This window comes from Panthera onca, chromosome C2, assembly GCF_046562875.1.
Source record: "Panthera onca isolate mPanOnc1 chromosome C2, mPanOnc1 haplotype 2, whole genome shotgun sequence".
Taxonomy (NCBI): Eukaryota; Metazoa; Chordata; class Mammalia; order Carnivora; family Felidae; genus Panthera; species Panthera onca.
In genome coordinates, this window is record NC_138347.1 from 104567079 (window position 1) to 104584438 (window position 17360).

The 17360-nt window shown below is 36.0% G+C and overlaps 1 protein-coding gene across 3 annotated transcripts in view; it reads left to right on the top strand.

Annotated features, from left to right (window-relative positions):
• Positions 1-8731, top strand: part of KPNA4 (karyopherin subunit alpha 4) — a 67946-nt gene extending 59215 nt beyond the window's left edge. For all 3 annotated transcript variants that reach the window (XM_060639101.3, XM_060639102.3, XM_078432196.1), the window contains 3 exons: positions 633-795; positions 3321-3415; positions 6747-8731. In XM_060639101.3, coding sequence (XP_060495084.1) covers positions 633-795; positions 3321-3415; positions 6747-6845 — 357 coding nt within the window. In that variant the 3' untranslated portion in view covers positions 6846-8731. The remainder of the gene's footprint in view (positions 1-632; positions 796-3320; positions 3416-6746) is intronic.
• The last annotated feature ends 8629 nt before the right edge of the window (positions 8732-17360 follow it).

The following is a 17360-nucleotide window of genomic DNA, read 5'->3' on the forward strand; positions in this document are numbered from 1 at the left end:
AGATAAATTTTACAGATAGGTAAAAAGGGTGAATTTAGAGCTGATACACAATAAGCTGGTAATTGTCACAAGTGAGCTGTAGACTGGTGGTGAGCAAGGAATCCAGAGCAGAATATAAGTAATAGTACATGGTAATAACAGCATAACAAAATATAAAATGATTGAAAAATATTGTGAAAATTGAATTGAACCAATTGAATAGTGAATTGAAGGTGGCTATGAGGGCACTAAATGTTGTAGCACTCTCACATTGAATACTCCAACAACAAACGATTGTAACTTTAAAAAAATCCAGCCTTTTAACAGATTTCATTATTTCTTAATCTTAAAGGAGAGGAAAGGATCTTTGAAGAAAATACTTTTTATGGCATATGTTTCATATGAAGCTGAGTGATTCCTTCATTTTCACTTTTTTTCTAAGTTCAAGAAAAGTGAACACTACATTTAAAAGAGAAGGAATCTAATAATAAAACTATCTAACAATAAAGTCATAAAATAGTCTAATGTAGTCTAACATAACCTGAAAGATGAGGTCATGTTTCCTACTCAAAATTTTAAAGTCAGAATTATTTCAGTGAGATCATTTGGTACACAAAGTTCACTTATTATGTCATGGTGTTTTTATTTTTCAGGTGGCCTATCTAATCCAACAAAATGTTATTCCACCTTTTTGCAACTTGCTGACTGTAAAAGATGCACAAGTTGTGCAAGTAGTACTTGATGGACTAAGTAATATATTAAAAATGGCTGAAGATGAGGCGGAAACCATAGCCAATCTTATAGAAGAATGTGGAGGTAAGTTATAGGCTATTATTTCACATTTTAATGTTCTTTTTGTAACTACTTTTATTTTCTGACTAATGTAGCACTTCTGTATTTTTCTCAGATAATCAAGTAACAGAATAAAGTAAATACTATATTCTATATGTACAGTCCTGCTCAGCTTCTTGCATATGCTTAGGTAATTGAATTGCTGCCATGCATTGAACAGGCACTGTGCTAAGGTACTGGGAAAACAGTGGTAAACAAGACACAGCCCTTGCCCTCAAGGCATGTAGTCTAGTCATGGAGATAAATATGAACTGATTTAATGTGCTAATTACCCTAATAGAAATGTACAACAAAATGAAATACCTTATCCATCCTGGAAGAAGCAGGAAGTGACACCTGAGCTGGATTTTGAGAGATGAATAAGGATTAATAAAGTAAAAAGGGATGAAAGGTGTTCCAGGCAGAGATAACACCATGAGCAAAGTCTGAGGTGAGACCTAGCATTCAGCAAATAATAAGTAGTTCAGTGTTGCTGAATCACAAAGTACGGGGTAGATGGCTGCCTAAAGATGAGGCTGTAGATACAGCCAATCACCAGGCGTCTGCAGTCTTACAGAAGCTCTGTAGCACAGCAGATTCTTTATTCTATAGGTCAGTGGTTCCCAAACGTGACTGTGTGCCAGAGCCACCCAGAATGTAAACAGCATGTCTTAGCTTTCAACTCTTAGAATTGCCATTTAGATAGAACATAGAAGTCTCAAGTGTAGCCATGGAACAAAATGTAAATGTTACCAACGTGGATGAGCATAAAAGGAAAGGGATTTCTGACAAGTGGAGAAGTAAATGAAAGGAGAAGTAACTATAAGAGTAGGAGAACCAAATCTTCAGTTTGCTTGGTGTGGAGTTCAGAGGCTTGAAAGTGAATTTAATAAGAAAAGCATGTTTAAAGTTACTAACGTGACAATTAGAGCAACAGAAAAATAATGCCTAACTATCAAGTTAGAAACAGAAGAGGGAGAATAGTGTTAGGGAACCTAATTAGGAAGTTGAGTACCAGAAAAATTAAACATAGTTAAAAAATTTTTTACTACTTTTTTTTTACCATGTAAACATTGTAATTATTAAAAATTTTATTTTTATATATTAAAATTAAAATGTAGATCAGAGCCTTGCCTCCATCACTAGACGTAAGGCCAGGAATCTGTATTTTTAGGCTTCTCCATTGGATTCTGCCCCAGGGTATTACAAGCCATTGAAAGATTTTACCTGGGGGATTGGTATATTTAAATAGAGCATGGATAGCAGGGAGATTGGGACCATTGGAGACAAGAGGCAGGAAGCCCGTTAGGAAAGTATACAGCGGTTGGGCCATAATAAATGATGACATCAAGAAATGGATAGACTTTGAGGTTTTGAGATTTGATGATAGAGTATGGAGGGAAAGGGGAACTTGGGCTTTCTCTCAGATTTCACGTTGTTTATTATCACCAAGTAAGAATACAGTAGATCGAACAATTCAGTTGAGGAGAGGCAAATAACAAATTGTGTTTTGGACATTTTAAGTTTCAAGTACCCATGAAACGTCTGGTGGAATTATCATACAGGTGTTTTAATTCTATGCATCTAAAGCTCAGAAAAGAAATGAAGTTGTAGATTTGCAGGTCCTCACCTATCTTAGTAGCTAAATTTCTTTTCAGATTTTATTTATTTTTTAAGCTTTTATACATAAGCAATCCCCATACTCAACATGAGGCTTGAACCCACAACCCTGGGGTCAAGAGTCACATGCTGTACTGACTGAGCTAGCCAGGCCTCCTAGCTAAATTTTTTTCACTTGGAAGTGCAGGCCCACAAAGTGTGTATAGAGTGAGAAATGAGCCCGTAACAGTTTCTCCCTTGTAAGCAATAAAGGAAGAACACTCATGAAAGGGCAATTTCACTTTATTTCAGAAGCCTTAAAATTATTACTCCTGTCAAACAAAACAAGATCCAATTTGCATATCACTTTTTATATATTCTTTTCTGCCTATGATTTAAAAAACTCATTAATGTTTATAGGGAAGCTTCTCCTTAAATACTATGGTTCATCTTGATCATTTTCTATAATGCTTAACAGATGTCTTAACATTCATATTTATTAATCACCATTATTTTCATTATTTTTATACATGGTCATTATAAAAACTTGACAGAGGCTAGAAAGTAGAGAGAATCTGCTTTTAACTTGTAACGAACAAAAGCAGTCCATGTTGTTATTCCTTATACACATTGGTTATGTAGTATTCTGAATAGAGGTGCCCCTTTGCTTGCTTAAACATTTACATGCGTTTAAACACTCAAGTTGTTAACTTTTTAAGATAAATATGCTGCATCTTTGTGCATAAAACCTTTTTATTTTTAAGATTCACCTTTAGAATAGATTCTTTAAAAATCAGATTTGCAATCCAAAAATTGAGATTATGTGGTCCCAAGAGTAATGTAATTTTTTGTTGTTGTTGTTACTGAATTTTAAATATTACTGTTGTTTCACTTCATAAAATTTCTTGCAGGACTGGAGAAAATTGAACAGCTTCAAAATCATGAAAATGAAGACATCTACAAGTTGGCCTATGAGATCATTGACCAGTTCTTCTCTTCAGATGATGTATTTAATAATTTTATAGTTTTCTTAGTTTTATGTATAAACATAAATCTAGAAATATAGTAAGCAGGTCATACATGTATATATTTTTTTGGAATGGAATTAAGTATGTAGTAGTAAGGTCACCTCCAGGAACATAAATATTTTAGTATTTTGAAGTCCCTCAGGGTCACCTGGGTGGCTCAGTTGGTTGAGCGTCCGACTTCGGCTCAGGTCATGAACTTGGGGTTCGTGGGTTTGAGCCCCGCATTGGGCTCTGTGCTGACAGCATAGAGTCTGGAGCCTGCTTCAAATTCTGTGTCTCCCTCTCTCTCTGCTCCTCCCCTACTCATGCTCTGTCTCTCTCTCCTTCAAGAAAAAAAATAAAAATAAAAATTTTTTAAGTCCCTCAGGGCATTAAAATGTAGTACTAGTTCTAAGGGCAAAAAAAGATAAGGATTTTTTTTTTTTTTTTTTTTTTTTTACAAATGTATTGACATTAATAGTTAAAAATAGAATGAAATGTTCTTATTTTGCAGTGATGCTGAAAGGTTTGCTTGTAAAGTATCTTTGTTTTTTTTTTTTTTAATCTAATAACTGGAAGTTTGTACCTTTTGACTACCTTCCTCCACTTTTCTCTTCCTCCACCCTCCACCTATGGTAACCACAAGTTTGATCTTTTCTATGAGCTTGTTTTTTGTTTTGTTAGATTCCACATATAAGTTAGAGCATATGGTATTTGTCTTTCACTGTCTGATTTATTTAACTTAGCATTAAATGCCCTCAGTGTTGATACATGTTGCTGCAAATAGCAGGGTTTCCTTTTAGTCTGAATAATACTCTGTTGTGTATATATACCACATTTTCTTTTTCCGTTCATCTGTTGATGGACATTTATATTATTTCCATGCCTTGGCTGTTGTAGATAATGTGCTATGAACATGGGGTGGAGATGTCTTTTTGAGTTAGTGTTTTTGTTTTCTTTGAATATATTCCTAGAAGTGCAATTGCCGAATCATATGGTAGTTTTATTTTTAATTTTGGGGGGAGGGAATCCTCCATACTGTTTTCCATAGTGGCTGTACCAGTTTACAGTCCCACCAACAATGCACAAGGTTTCCCTTTTTCCATATCCACACCAGCATTTGTTAACTCTTGTCTTTTTTGTGATGGCTGTTTTAATGTCTGTGAGGTAATATCTCATTGTGGTTTTAATTTGCATTACCCTAATTACGAGTGATATTGAGCATCTTTTCATGTATGTGTGTACCTTTTATATTTCTTTTGGAGAAATGTCTGCTCAGGTCTTTTGCCCATTTTTTAATTGGGTTGTCTTTTTGCTACTGAGTTATGATAAGGATTTTTTTTTTAACACTGGACAAGTCAGAATTTATTTTCACTTGATATCCTTATAGTTAATAGCATAACATGTTTGTAAACAAAGCAGTGACACTAGTATATTCTATAATGTTTATGACAAGAATTAGTTAACCCATACTTAAAGATGTTGTCACTATTATTTTTAGTAGGTGACCAAAAATAAATATGAGGATAGATAAAATGGAAACAATAAATCATTGAGAAAGTTAAGTTACTGTATAATGTAAAGTGTAGTATACAAAAGTATCTTCATTTTGTCAGTATGTGGTAGTTGAAATTAAAGTATTAACTCATTTTCAGTATTGCCTCTTTGGAAAAATAAACCTAAAAGCAGTTATTCCTTTAAAAATTTTAACTAGGGGCACCTGAGTGGCTTAGTCGGTTAGGCATCTGACTTCGGCCTAGATTATGATCCCGCACTTCATGGGTTCTAGCCCCATGTCGAGCTCTGTGCTGACAGCTTGGAGCCTGGAGCCTGCTTCAGATTCTGTCTCCCTCTCTCTGCCCCTCCCCTGCTTGCACTCTGTCTCTCTGTCTCCCAAAAATAAATAAATATTAAAAATAATAAATTAAAAAAATAAATAAAATTTTTAAGAAAAGAAAATTTTAATTAGATACAGCCACCAGTGGATTTTTTTTTTTTTGATGATTCTCAACTTTTCAAAGAATAAGTAAGTCATAATACCCCCAACCTTTCCACATTATCAAAAAAAAAAAAAAAAATTCAGTGTTAATGAAACATTTTGTTAAGTATATACGGTTTGAACATTAACCTGACAAAAACAATACTGGGAAAAAAATTTATAGACTATTTACCTACAGATGATCAAGCTAAGTTCTGTTTAGAATGTAATGCCATTTAAATAAATCAGAACTAAAATCCAGAAAAACATACTCTCTTAAGGGTATCTTGTATCACATGTCTTAGAATTGGATTTTTGGAAGTCCTAATTTGCAAATAGATACACACAAGACCTTATGATTTCTAATACCTCAACATGAAGTTATTTGTTACTCTCTTACATTGTGAAAAGAATAATTCAAATCAAATGCGTATTTATAGGAACTGTGCTGTAAATCAGTGATTTTGTGGTATTTCAAAAAGAACCTTTAGCTATAGAGCATATAGAATATTATTTATTCATTATAGCATAGCTATTATTTTACTGTTTTAAGCCCAAAGGTCATTTGTCTCCAATTGCTAGTAGAAAAGTATCTAAAGATTACATTTACTCTGCAAAAGTGACAGCATTAATTTCTCTTTTTTTAATTTTTTATTTAATGTTTGTTTATTTTTGAGAGAGAAGCAGAGAGACAGAGCGTGAGTAGGGGGAGGGCAGAGAGAGAGGGAGACACAGAATGCGAAGCAGGCTCCAGGCTCACAAACTGTGAGATCATGACCTGAGCCGAAGTTGGACACTTAACTGAACCATCCAGGTTCCCCTAATTTTTTTAATTAAGTCATCAACTTTTATCTATTTGCCCAGGTAAAAGAGAAATTATACATCTCAGTTTGAGATATAAAAGACCATCTCTAATTTCTTATATTTCACTCTTTTGGAAGATACCTATCTTGCATATTCTCTTAAGTTCCCTCTCATTTTGATGTCCCTTAAGAAAAAGCCTTTACAAAATATTCACACTTTCTTTTCCTTTTTTTTTTTCTTTTTTTAAGTTTATTTATCTTGAGAGAGAGTGTGTGCGCAGGGGAGGGGCAGAGAGAGAATTCCAAGCAGGTTTCGATCCCACGAACCGTGAGATCATGACCTGAGCCGAAATCAAGAGTTGGGCGCTCAACTGACTGAGCCACCCAGACACCCCAAAATGTTTCAGCTTTCTAAAGAGATGGTGGGACAGTGTTCACTCTCCTCATCTTTCTCATACTTTTTTTTAATGGGAAATGAGAATATTTCTATAATGCTATTTATATAGCCTTTAAAACTAATTATCACTTGCGTTTTCTCTTTTCCTTTAGATTGATGAAGATCCTAGCCTTGTTCCAGAGGCAATACAAGGTGGAACATTTGGTTTCAATTCATCTGCCAATGTACCAACAGAAGGGTTCCAGTTTTAGAAAGATGTTGTGGAAGTTAGGTACAATGCAGCACTGAGATATATATATATATATACATATATATAAAAAGGTTTGATCCATCAAGCTTGGCTCATGGGATCTGCTGCTGCATTAAATCGGGAAAGAAAATGTGAAGATTTCATTTGGAATCACAGAAAATGCCCAAATGAGGTCAAGATGGCGAGTGGGTGCGAGTGAGAATGAGTGGCAAAATGTAACGAAAACTTTACATGAATGCTTATTTAGGTTGTTCAAAGTAAAAAGGGCTACAGGTCACAGATCTTCCGTGCCTGAGAAGGAACATTGACTTACTCTGTATCCATTGAGGGGAAAGTGCAGTACTGTCATCTTCAAGCCTTGTAAGCATAAAAGAGGATATGATGCCCATATAAGTCAAAGGAAAACGAGCCCAGGCCTTGCTATGAAGCAATGTGTGAATGGACAATGTTGAATGAATGTCTGGCTCAGTGATAGGGAGTCAGGTTCATCTTTCAAATCTAGGGCTCTTCACTCATGAAGCAGACTCCTAGTCCTGGAGTGACTGTGTACGAGAGTATGGTTGTGGTGCTGTATGTGAACGCATGCAAGCTTGATTCGCCTTCAGGGGGCTGATAACAAACCTAGTAAATCATCAAAGTGAGATCATAAGTGTTAATGTACACTGGACATGAAAACAAAGACCGGTTTAGCAGCAGACATTGGTTTACTCTGCAGCCTGTGTTTTCTATTCCCCCTCTTCCCTTTTCCCACCCACCCTCCTTTTTTTTTCTTTTTAGTTTTTATTTACTTTACCTAGTATGGCTTTTTAGTTGCTTCTCAAGTCAGAAAACTTTTCAGGAAGGTTTCCCTGTGCATTTGCACCAGATGAATGTTTGATGCTATGAAAAGCTTTCCATATCATCAAAACTAATTTGTGTAGATTTTTGCATGAAAAAAATCATAAATTTCCCTCAAAATAGACTGTGTTGCAGTACACAAGTTACCATAATAGTATAAAACAGTAAAATGTGCTTTAAAAAGCCATCCTTTTCATTTTCAGAGATAACATAAAGATCTTTGCATGAGGTAAATCTACAGCATAGTTCATTTTTAGATTTTGTTGAGTCCTGTAAAGAAGAAGAAGAAAAAAGTTTCAGTTGTGGTAGAATACCGTGCTGTGTTTAAATGTTACTTGTTTTCAAACTTTGTTTTCTATGAAAATGATATGGAAACTTCTAAAATGGAATTTGGTGCATATGTACTGCTGAATAAAGACCGATGAAGAGGTTTGAGTAGATGTACAAATCAAGTAATGGTTTGAACACCTTTAATAATATGCCTAATCTGTTCAATTGTTTTAGAATCTTTTTATCTTAGATGTAGGCAGCCATGAACAATCTATTTTGAGCCACTTTAGGGAGAAAACTTTGTATTTTTAAAACTTGCATAAAAGTTATGCAAGTGGTTTTTATAAATTGGAATAATACCTCAGTTTTGAGGTTATGCACACTAAATTAAATGTGACATAAATTAATTTGTACAAAAAGAACTCTTTATAAGGTGGCTCATTGTAGGAAATCCTGTGCCTTCCCCTTTGAGCACAAGTGTTGCATGAACAACAGTTTGCTATAAGAAACATACCAGATTAGCCACCATTAGCATCTATATCTACTTTGTGTTTAAAAATCAACTGGTAATTCTGAAACACTGTAGAATGGATAAAAATTATTTTGTGATCATAACTCTTTGTTGAACTAGAGTATTTTTGCAGCATTCCTTGTCATCAGAAACATGGTTAAAGTTTAAAACTAGAAGCAGCAGAAAACTAGCTTGTAAAATTTATCCAAGTAGAATGCAGGCTAGGCTGTCTTGGGGAAATAAACATTAAAACTTAAAGCAATGTTTTACATGGGGTGTGTGTGTGTGCTGTTTGGATTTTTTATATTACATATATATTAATGTAAAGTTAAGAGTATAACTGATTGGCTTGTTTTAGATTGTCCTTAAGCTTTTGACCTAGAACCAGAATAACAGAAGAAATGTCTTTTAGTACAGACTTAGTAATATTCTAACCCGCTGGATTTGTTCAGGTGACACTATCTTTGCTTCTGCTGTCCAACCCAACATTTTGACCTTTCTTCATTCTTCCAGCAAAACGGACTGAGAAAAACAGCTTGAACTGTATTTTACATAATACTCTTAACTTCAACACGTGGCTCCAAATGGCAGATTACATACAAAGCTTGTTTTTTACAGAAGGCTTAAATTAACAAAAGGTGAACATAACGGTATTGTGTATCATCCATGTTTCTTAGTAAGCAAAAATCTGGCTCAGAGTAAGCCAGTAAAGTTATAAGAAGCCAAATGATTTTATAAAATAGTTATTTCTATAATACCTCCTAGTTGTGGATGATATCAACATCTGAATACAAGGGCTACCTGATGACCTAAATATTTCATTTCTACCTATGGTCTCATATAGGACATTGATTTTCTAATAGAATTCTTGGAAGGATTTTTCAGGGTCTGAAATTTGTTTCAGCACAGTTAACAGTTCACCACAGTTTATGAATTTAAACACAACTCTTTGGGGCGCCTGGGTGGCTCAGTTGGTTAAGCATCTGACTTTGGCTCAGGTCATCATCTCACGGTTCATGAGTTCAAGCCCCTCATCAGGCTCTCAGCTGTCATCACAGAGCCTGCTTTAGCTCCTCTGTCCCCCTTTCTCTCTGCCTCTCCCCTGCTTGCGCTCTCAAAAATAAATAAACATTAAAAAAACGTAAACACAACTCTTTGTTTTATTCTCTACTGATTCCTTTTTAACATAGAGCGTTATTTATGGTGAGGGGAAAAAATGGACTAATGGACTAAGCCCTAACGTTCTTGACTTTTCACATCTTAAACTGCCTTTTGGAGCATTGAGCCCATCTCATAAAATAAGAATATTCTATTACAGAAGTGTGAGTAGCCCTACTCTAAAATATATCTTTAAAGATATTTTTTCCTTTCTGTTTTGTGTTCTGATGGAATTAGTACTTTCCACATTACTCTGAACCAAAACCAGGCATTTTGTATAACTAAAATTATTGACTAATGATTAAAAATACCCTGGAAGACCGTTTAACTCTTAGTTTAGGCTTACCTGGTAACTGCATTTCATAGGTTTTTTGTTTCTTTAAAGGTATCCTTGCATTGTAAAATGATGGGGTTAATTGTAACATCAATGTAATTTGTGGAACACCCTATTTGCCTTCTCCATTGCCTCATTTCCCTCAAGAAAAAGGAGAAATTAAGCTTTGTATTTTAAGAGAAGTGATATATATTCTGTTGCTCTATAACAAATTATTACACATTTCTGGCTTCAACCAACATGTATTTATTATTTCACAGTTTCCACACGCTGGGAGCCCAGGTACAGCTTAGCTAGATCCTGTGCTCAAGGCTTTACGAGGCTGCAAAGTGTCAGCCAGAGCCACAGCCTCAAGGTTGGGGGTCCTGTTCCATGCTTATATGGCAGAATCCATTTCATTTCAGCTGTGGAACTCAGCAGCTTGCTACTTCAAGGTTTGCAGGAGAATCTGATTTCAGAGCAGGCCCTAACCCCCCTTTTAGAGGGTTCACCTGATTAAGTCAGGCTTATCCGGGGTAATCTCCCTTTTGATCTCAGAGCCAAACTGATTAATGCCTAAATTACACCTGCAAAATCCTTTCCCTTTTGCTCTATGCTGCAACCTATAACATCCATCATACTCACAGATTCTGCCCCACTTGAAGGAAGGGGGTTATAAAGTATGTGCACCAGGGAATCTTGGGAGCCGTCTTAGAGTTCTGCCTACCACAAAGGACTATCAGTCTTTAGACCCTGGAACAATTTGGAAGTGATCCCCCTAATATATTGCAAGTTTGGTTTGGGACCACCTATTGGAATTGAATGAAAACTCTGGACCAGCTTACTCCCAAATGCAGAAGCTAACAGCTTTTTAGGGAGTCTGTAGGAGTCCATGAATTTCAGAGTATAAATGAATGATCTTAGTGCGCACCCCCCCCCCCCCCCCATTTTAAATGATTGCCAAGAGTCCCACAGCTACTAAGGGCTAGATGAAAGCTTTATCTCAATTCCCTTGTCATTAGAAGCTGCACTTCAGCCATTGTTCTAAGTTCATTTAAATTTGTAAACCAATGCATAAAATGATGCAGCTTTTTCTAACTTTTGAGGAATGGCTAACACTTGTAAAAAAGCTTGAGTATGAATTTTGAAATTATTTTGAGTTTTCAAAACAACTTTCCATTGTAGATATTAAGGAGGTGAACTAGAAACAGGCCAACCTAGCTTGAATCAAAGGCAGTCACAAGTAACTTTTGAGGTTTGGTGAATTATTCACCTAAGTATAAAAGTTAACATCATAGGTATAAAGGTTGAATTGACTATTTTGAAGGTCAGGGAATCTGGTAAATTTTTGTACCTCTTCTTGATTATTTTACTAATTGGCAAAATCCATGAAATATCAGCCAGTAATCTAATACTGACTAGGAAAGAAAAATTTGCCCAGATGTTTCAGTATTCCCAAACTAGCAAATCCATACCTAGCCAACTTGACATTTTGAACATTTAAAGGAGAAAACTTCCTTTTAATAAACACATTGGACCACCTAACTGGCTCAGTTGGTGGAGTATACAGCTCTGGATCTTGAGGTCATGAGTTCAGGCCCCATATTGGGTGTAGAGATTACTTAGCAATAAAAGAGGAGTGCCTGGGTGGCTCAGTCGGTTGAGTGTCTGACTTCTGCTCAGGTCATGGGTTTGAACCCTGCATCTGGCTCTGTGCTGACAGCTCAGAACCTGGAGCCTCCTTCAGATTCTGTCTCCCTCTGTCTCTGCCCCTACCCCACTTGAGCTCTGTCTCTCAAGAATAAATAAACATTAGGAAAATTTTTTTACATAAAAGACCCATACTTTAAAAAATTTAAAAGTTTACCTACAAACCTTTTTTCAAACACATTAATAAAATGTTTTTTAATATAAGTACAGTAATAAAAGTTTAGATGCCTTTAAGCAAAATTAAGGTGCACGTTGACAGCCTTAAAATCCAAATTCCTAAATTGAAGGAAGATGAAAAACAGATTTGTCAAGTCTGTATTCCAGTGTGACAAGAAGCAACTGTGGGCTGACTATCGTGTCAAGTATCAACAATGACAGAGAAGATAGATTTAGTATTTTTTCCCTAAGACCTAACCTAGCATTTCCATTAATTTTTAATACTCCCTTTAAATTCAGGCCCCTTAGGTGACAAATTTGGTTCAGAATGTCCATGTTAAGTTGTACTGTTTATAAAACTGACAGCTGCTAACGTGAATAAGGGCAGCAGAATGTGAAAATTACTGCCCTACAAATTCTTTCTGATCTGCCTCTCACCAGAGGACTGCACTAGTCCCTTATCATTGCTTGTATTTTTACCCCAGTTTCTCCCTTCTCTCCATGAATTTTTTATCCTTCAGTTCTAAATATGGTCCTTATTCCAGGTTATTTAGCTTTTCCAGACTATCAATTCTTCCAGTTTTATTCTTTATGAAGACATTTTTTACAACATTTTCCACGTTAGTTTTTCTTTCTGTTATTCTTCAAAGCATGAATCTTACTTTCCCTGCCCATGTCTTAACTTCTGTTTTGTGTAGCTGATGGATTCTTTGTTACTCTCTAACTTTATCTGAGATTTCCCATCTATTTTTTCTCCAAACAACTGTTAAAAATGTCTAATAGTCTGCTTAAATCTGTATCCTTTTTGTGATGCTGTTAATCTCCAGTTACCTGCCCTGCCCTCCAGATAATTAATTCAACATCCTGTCTTCTCCATTCCATTCCTCTGTTTCTGAGCCTTGTGAGCCATCTTTCCCCCACCCTTTGTACATAGTTACCTTTTTGCTCTTTTGACGTACTATCAATGCTAAATATCCAACTCTTGGACTCAGGAGGATTTTTCTTTAAAAAACAAAAACAAAAACAAACCCTCCCCATCTTGGCTCATAATTGTGGGATTGGGAAGGAATCAATATAGGCTTATTTTGACTTGCTGTATTACCACACTTCTCTTGTTTTTTACAAGTCATCCCCCTGTTCAACTCATTAACACAAAACTTACCTATTGTAGGTATTTTCTACCTCCAGTTCCCTTTGTACTTGCCACTGTGCTCCTCCATAAACAGTTAACACTCTGCCTCAAATCAAGTAGCTCCCAGTGCAGTCACCCTTGTCACTATATAACTGGTGCAGAAAAACTGGTTTTTATTATTTTTTGAGAAAGAATGTGAAAAAGGGTCAGAGAGAAAGGGAGAGAATCCCAAGCAGGCTCCACACTGTCAGTGTGGAGCTCATCGTGGGGCTCAAACCCATGAACGGCGAGATCATGACCTGAACCAAAACCAAGAGTCAGAGACGCTCAACAATCTGAGCCACCCAGGCGCACTGGAACTGGTTTTTACGTCCTTTCCCCCCACTTGGAACCTATTTAAAATGGTTAGGACAGCTGTTAAGGTACTTAGATTTAGTAACTTCATTCCAGTCTGAGTCAACTAGTGCTCAGAAGTGCTAAGAGAACTGAAAAGTCTGTTTTCCTGTTCTCTCTATCCCCATATCCCTCATTTTGCAATTCTGCCCAGCTGCAGAGAGGCAGCAGGTAGGAAGTGTCTTGTTTGCATCCTGGTTTTTCTCAACTCCACTCTTTGTATCTTGAATTTTCCAGATCTCTGTCTTCTTCAGGAAGCCAAGTATGTCCAGTACCATCTACTACCCTTGCCATCTCCATCAACTTATTTTGCAGTTATGTGCCTTACATTTATGGTGATTTTTCAGTCTGTAGAGACTATCAGTCATTGCTCTTATCACATCTGCATTTCTCCATCTTTCTTTCCACTAGATTGTACGTTTCTTAAGGGGGAGGTCTGCATATAAACAAAGCTCTGTAAACCCCATGAAAGTGTCATGAGTTCTATGGGGACTCAATAAAGGTTTGCAGTAATAATGATGCATCCTCTCTGATAAACTGATTGTAGGGACTACTTCTAAAAATCAGTCTTTGATTGGAATTTAAAAATTTGCCTCATTGCACCAGAGGTTTAGAATGCTTCCTATCAGAAGGAAAGATATTTCATCCCTTGCCAGATGAATGGTCATTTTAAAATTTCCTTTTCTTCATTTTTGATGTTATACCCAATATCAGATCTGGATATCTGACACTCATAAGATAGTGAAATGGATCTTCATGGGGTTTTCAAATAACAGTTTTACATACTATGAACCAGAGGCAACCTACTATCTAATACTATTGATGCAATTAATGTTTTTAAACATGTATTTTGTTGAAATAACTTTGCATCATATCAGTAGGTGTTTTACAAAGAAACTATCCAAATCATAAAGGTAAGTGATTGCTATCTTAGTCGATCTGTAGTACAAAATTATTAAAATGCTTTTTTGGTTGTTGCGCTGCTCATTGATTAAAATAATTACATAGGCTTTCTTCTGCCTGAATAGCAATTACACAAATTTTGGTTGCTAGAAATAATTAGGAGCAAGCACAAGGAACTCCCTCAATTTTGTCTAATCCCAATCTTAATCTAAACAAGTCTGATAATCCCTGGTTTTTACTCGGTTTTTTACTGCTATTGTAGAGGCCTTTGGTACAAATTCAGACCTTGGCACATTTGATAATCTGGCTTCAAATCCCAGCTCTGCCTCTGAATTTTTGTGGGACCTTGCAAACTTATCTCTATGTTCCTAGTCATCTGAAAAATGGAAAGTAATCCTAATGCCTACCTCAGTGGGTTATTTTATAGCCTGAAGGAGTTAATGTATGTAAAGCACTTAGAATATTCTAGGTAAATAAATAATAGGTACTCATAGCAGCTAGGGAAAATTTCCTTCAAGTTTTACTTCAAATAAAGGCAGAAGCTTTATTCATTTTTATATTTGACAAATATCTGGGAGCCCACATTGGATTAGGCCTTAAATCAGGAGCTAGAGATACAAAGCCAATTAAAATGTAGCACTTGTTCAGGGTTTATGGGGAGAGAGACAGTCATAACCAGATAAAAAGTAAGTACAATGATAGATGTACATGATACTTTTGTTAGACCCCACTGTTTTGGGACTGTATCAGAGTGTTGGATGGAGCACACAAAAAATTAGGCTTAGTATCTCTAGATTCAGTATCTCCAACTTCAGACTTTCTTTACCTATTTAGACGTAATTTTTTTGCAAACCCTCAACCCCCACTTCCTCATTCTTAGTAGATGTCTTTTCCTATTTCGGTGGGGAGAGATTGCAAAGAGAACTATATGGGAGGAGGAACTGCTCAGCTCACTTCCAGCTTAGAAATCCACATATATAACTCATCCACTCCTTTGTGCTCCATTTAAGAAGATATCTTTCCTCATAACCATGGCAGTCCTATTGTCTTAAATTCTATTTCTTACTACTTCTCAGGAATCCCACACTATGCATTAAGGCTTTTCTCTTTTTTCTATTCAACCATTCCCCTTCAGTGTGATTCTATTAACATTTGAACATGCTCAATTACTTCCTATCTTAAAATGCAAGTGAAGCACTCCCCTTCCAGCTCCCACCCCATCCTCTCCTTAACATCAGAACCAAAGTTCTGTCTTGAGGAGTTTGCTTGCTCCCTCCAATTGCTCAAGTCTCATTCACTTCTCAACCCATTATAATCTTGTTTGCCCCATCACTCTATAAAGCCCTTGAAAAATCGCCAGTGCCAACATTTCACTAAATTAAATGAACATTTTTTTCTCTTTATCTTGGCTCAGAAACATTAGACACTTGACCACTAAATCTCACAATATCTCATTGTTTTTCTTCTTTGGTCATTGCCACCTCCTTTTCTCATGTCACCCCAGATGCCTACCCAGCATTTTGTCTCCTTTCTAGCACATTCTTCCTGGTAATTAAATGTTTAAAGGGTTCATTCTTGACCCAAATTCTTTTCTCACATTAAACTCCCCTTAATCAATCAAAATGGTCACACTTAAACCATCATCTGTGAGTGACATGCCACTAATCCTCAAGTTAGCATCCACTTTCTCTGAAATCTCCATACTGCCTCCTTGTTCCCATTGTATAGTCTTTTCTCCTTTGTCGAAGGTTAATTGACCATATAATTGTGGTTCATTTCTGGGTTTTCTATTCTATTCCATTGATGTATGTGTATATTTTCATGCCAGCCAATACCATACTGTTTTGATTACTACAGCTTTGTAATATAAGTTGAAGTCTGGAGTAGTGATACCTCCAGTTTTGTTTTTCTTTTTCAAGATTGCTTTAGCCTTTTGGGTTCTTCTTTGGTTCCATACAAATTTTAGGATTGTTTGTTCTAGTTCTGTGAAAAATGCTGTTGGTATTTTGATAGGGATTGCACTAAATCTGTAGATTGCTTTGGGTAGTATAGATATTTTAACAATATTTATTCTTCCAATCCATAAGCATGGAATGTCTTTTCATTTCTTTGTGTCATCTTGAATTTCTTTCATCATTGTTTTATAGTTTTCAGAGTACAGGTTTTTCACTTTGGTTAAGTTTATTCTTAGATTATTTTATTATTTTGGGTGCAATTCTAAATGGAATTGTTTTCTCAATTTCATTTTCTGCTGCTTCATTATTAGTGTATAGGAATGCAACAAATTTTTTCACATTGATTTTGTATCCTGCAACTTTACTGAATTCATTTATCAGTTCTAATAGTTTTGGGGTGGAGGTTTTCTATATATAATATGTCATCTGCAAATAGTGAAAGTTTTCCTTCTTCCATACCAATTTGAATGTCTTTTACTTCTTCTTCTTGTCTAATTGCTGTGGCTAGGATTCCAGTACTATGTTGAATAAAAGTTGTGAGAGTGTACATCCTTGTCTTGTTCCTGAACTTAGGGGGAAAACCTCTCAGTTTTTCCCCATTGAGTGTGATGTTTGCTATGGATTTTTCATATATGGACTTTATTATGTTGAGTTATGTTCCCTCTGGATCTAACTTTGTTGTGGGTTTTTATCATGAATGGATGTTGTACTTTGTCAAATGCTTATTCCACATTTATTGAAATAATCACATGGTTTTATCCTTTCTCTTATTGATGTGATGCATCGTACTCATTGATTTGTTTGTTTTAGTTTATATATTTATTTGAGAGAGACAGAGACCATGCAAGTGGAGGAGGGGCAGAGAGGAAGGGAGAGCGAGACTCCCAAGCAGGCTCTGCACTGTCAGCACGGAGCCCAAGTGGGGCTCGAACCCACAAAGCCCTGAAATCATGACCTTAGCTAGAACTAAGAGCTGGGCATTTTACCAACTGAGCTACCCAGGTGCCCCCATACTCATTGATTTGTGAATATTAAACCACCCTTGTAAAACAAAGCAAAACAAAAAATGCCCTTGCATCCCAAGGATAACTCCCACTTGATTGTGGTGAATGATTTTTTAATGTATTGTTGGATTCGCTTTCTTGGTATTTTGTTGAGGATTTTTGCATCTATGTTCA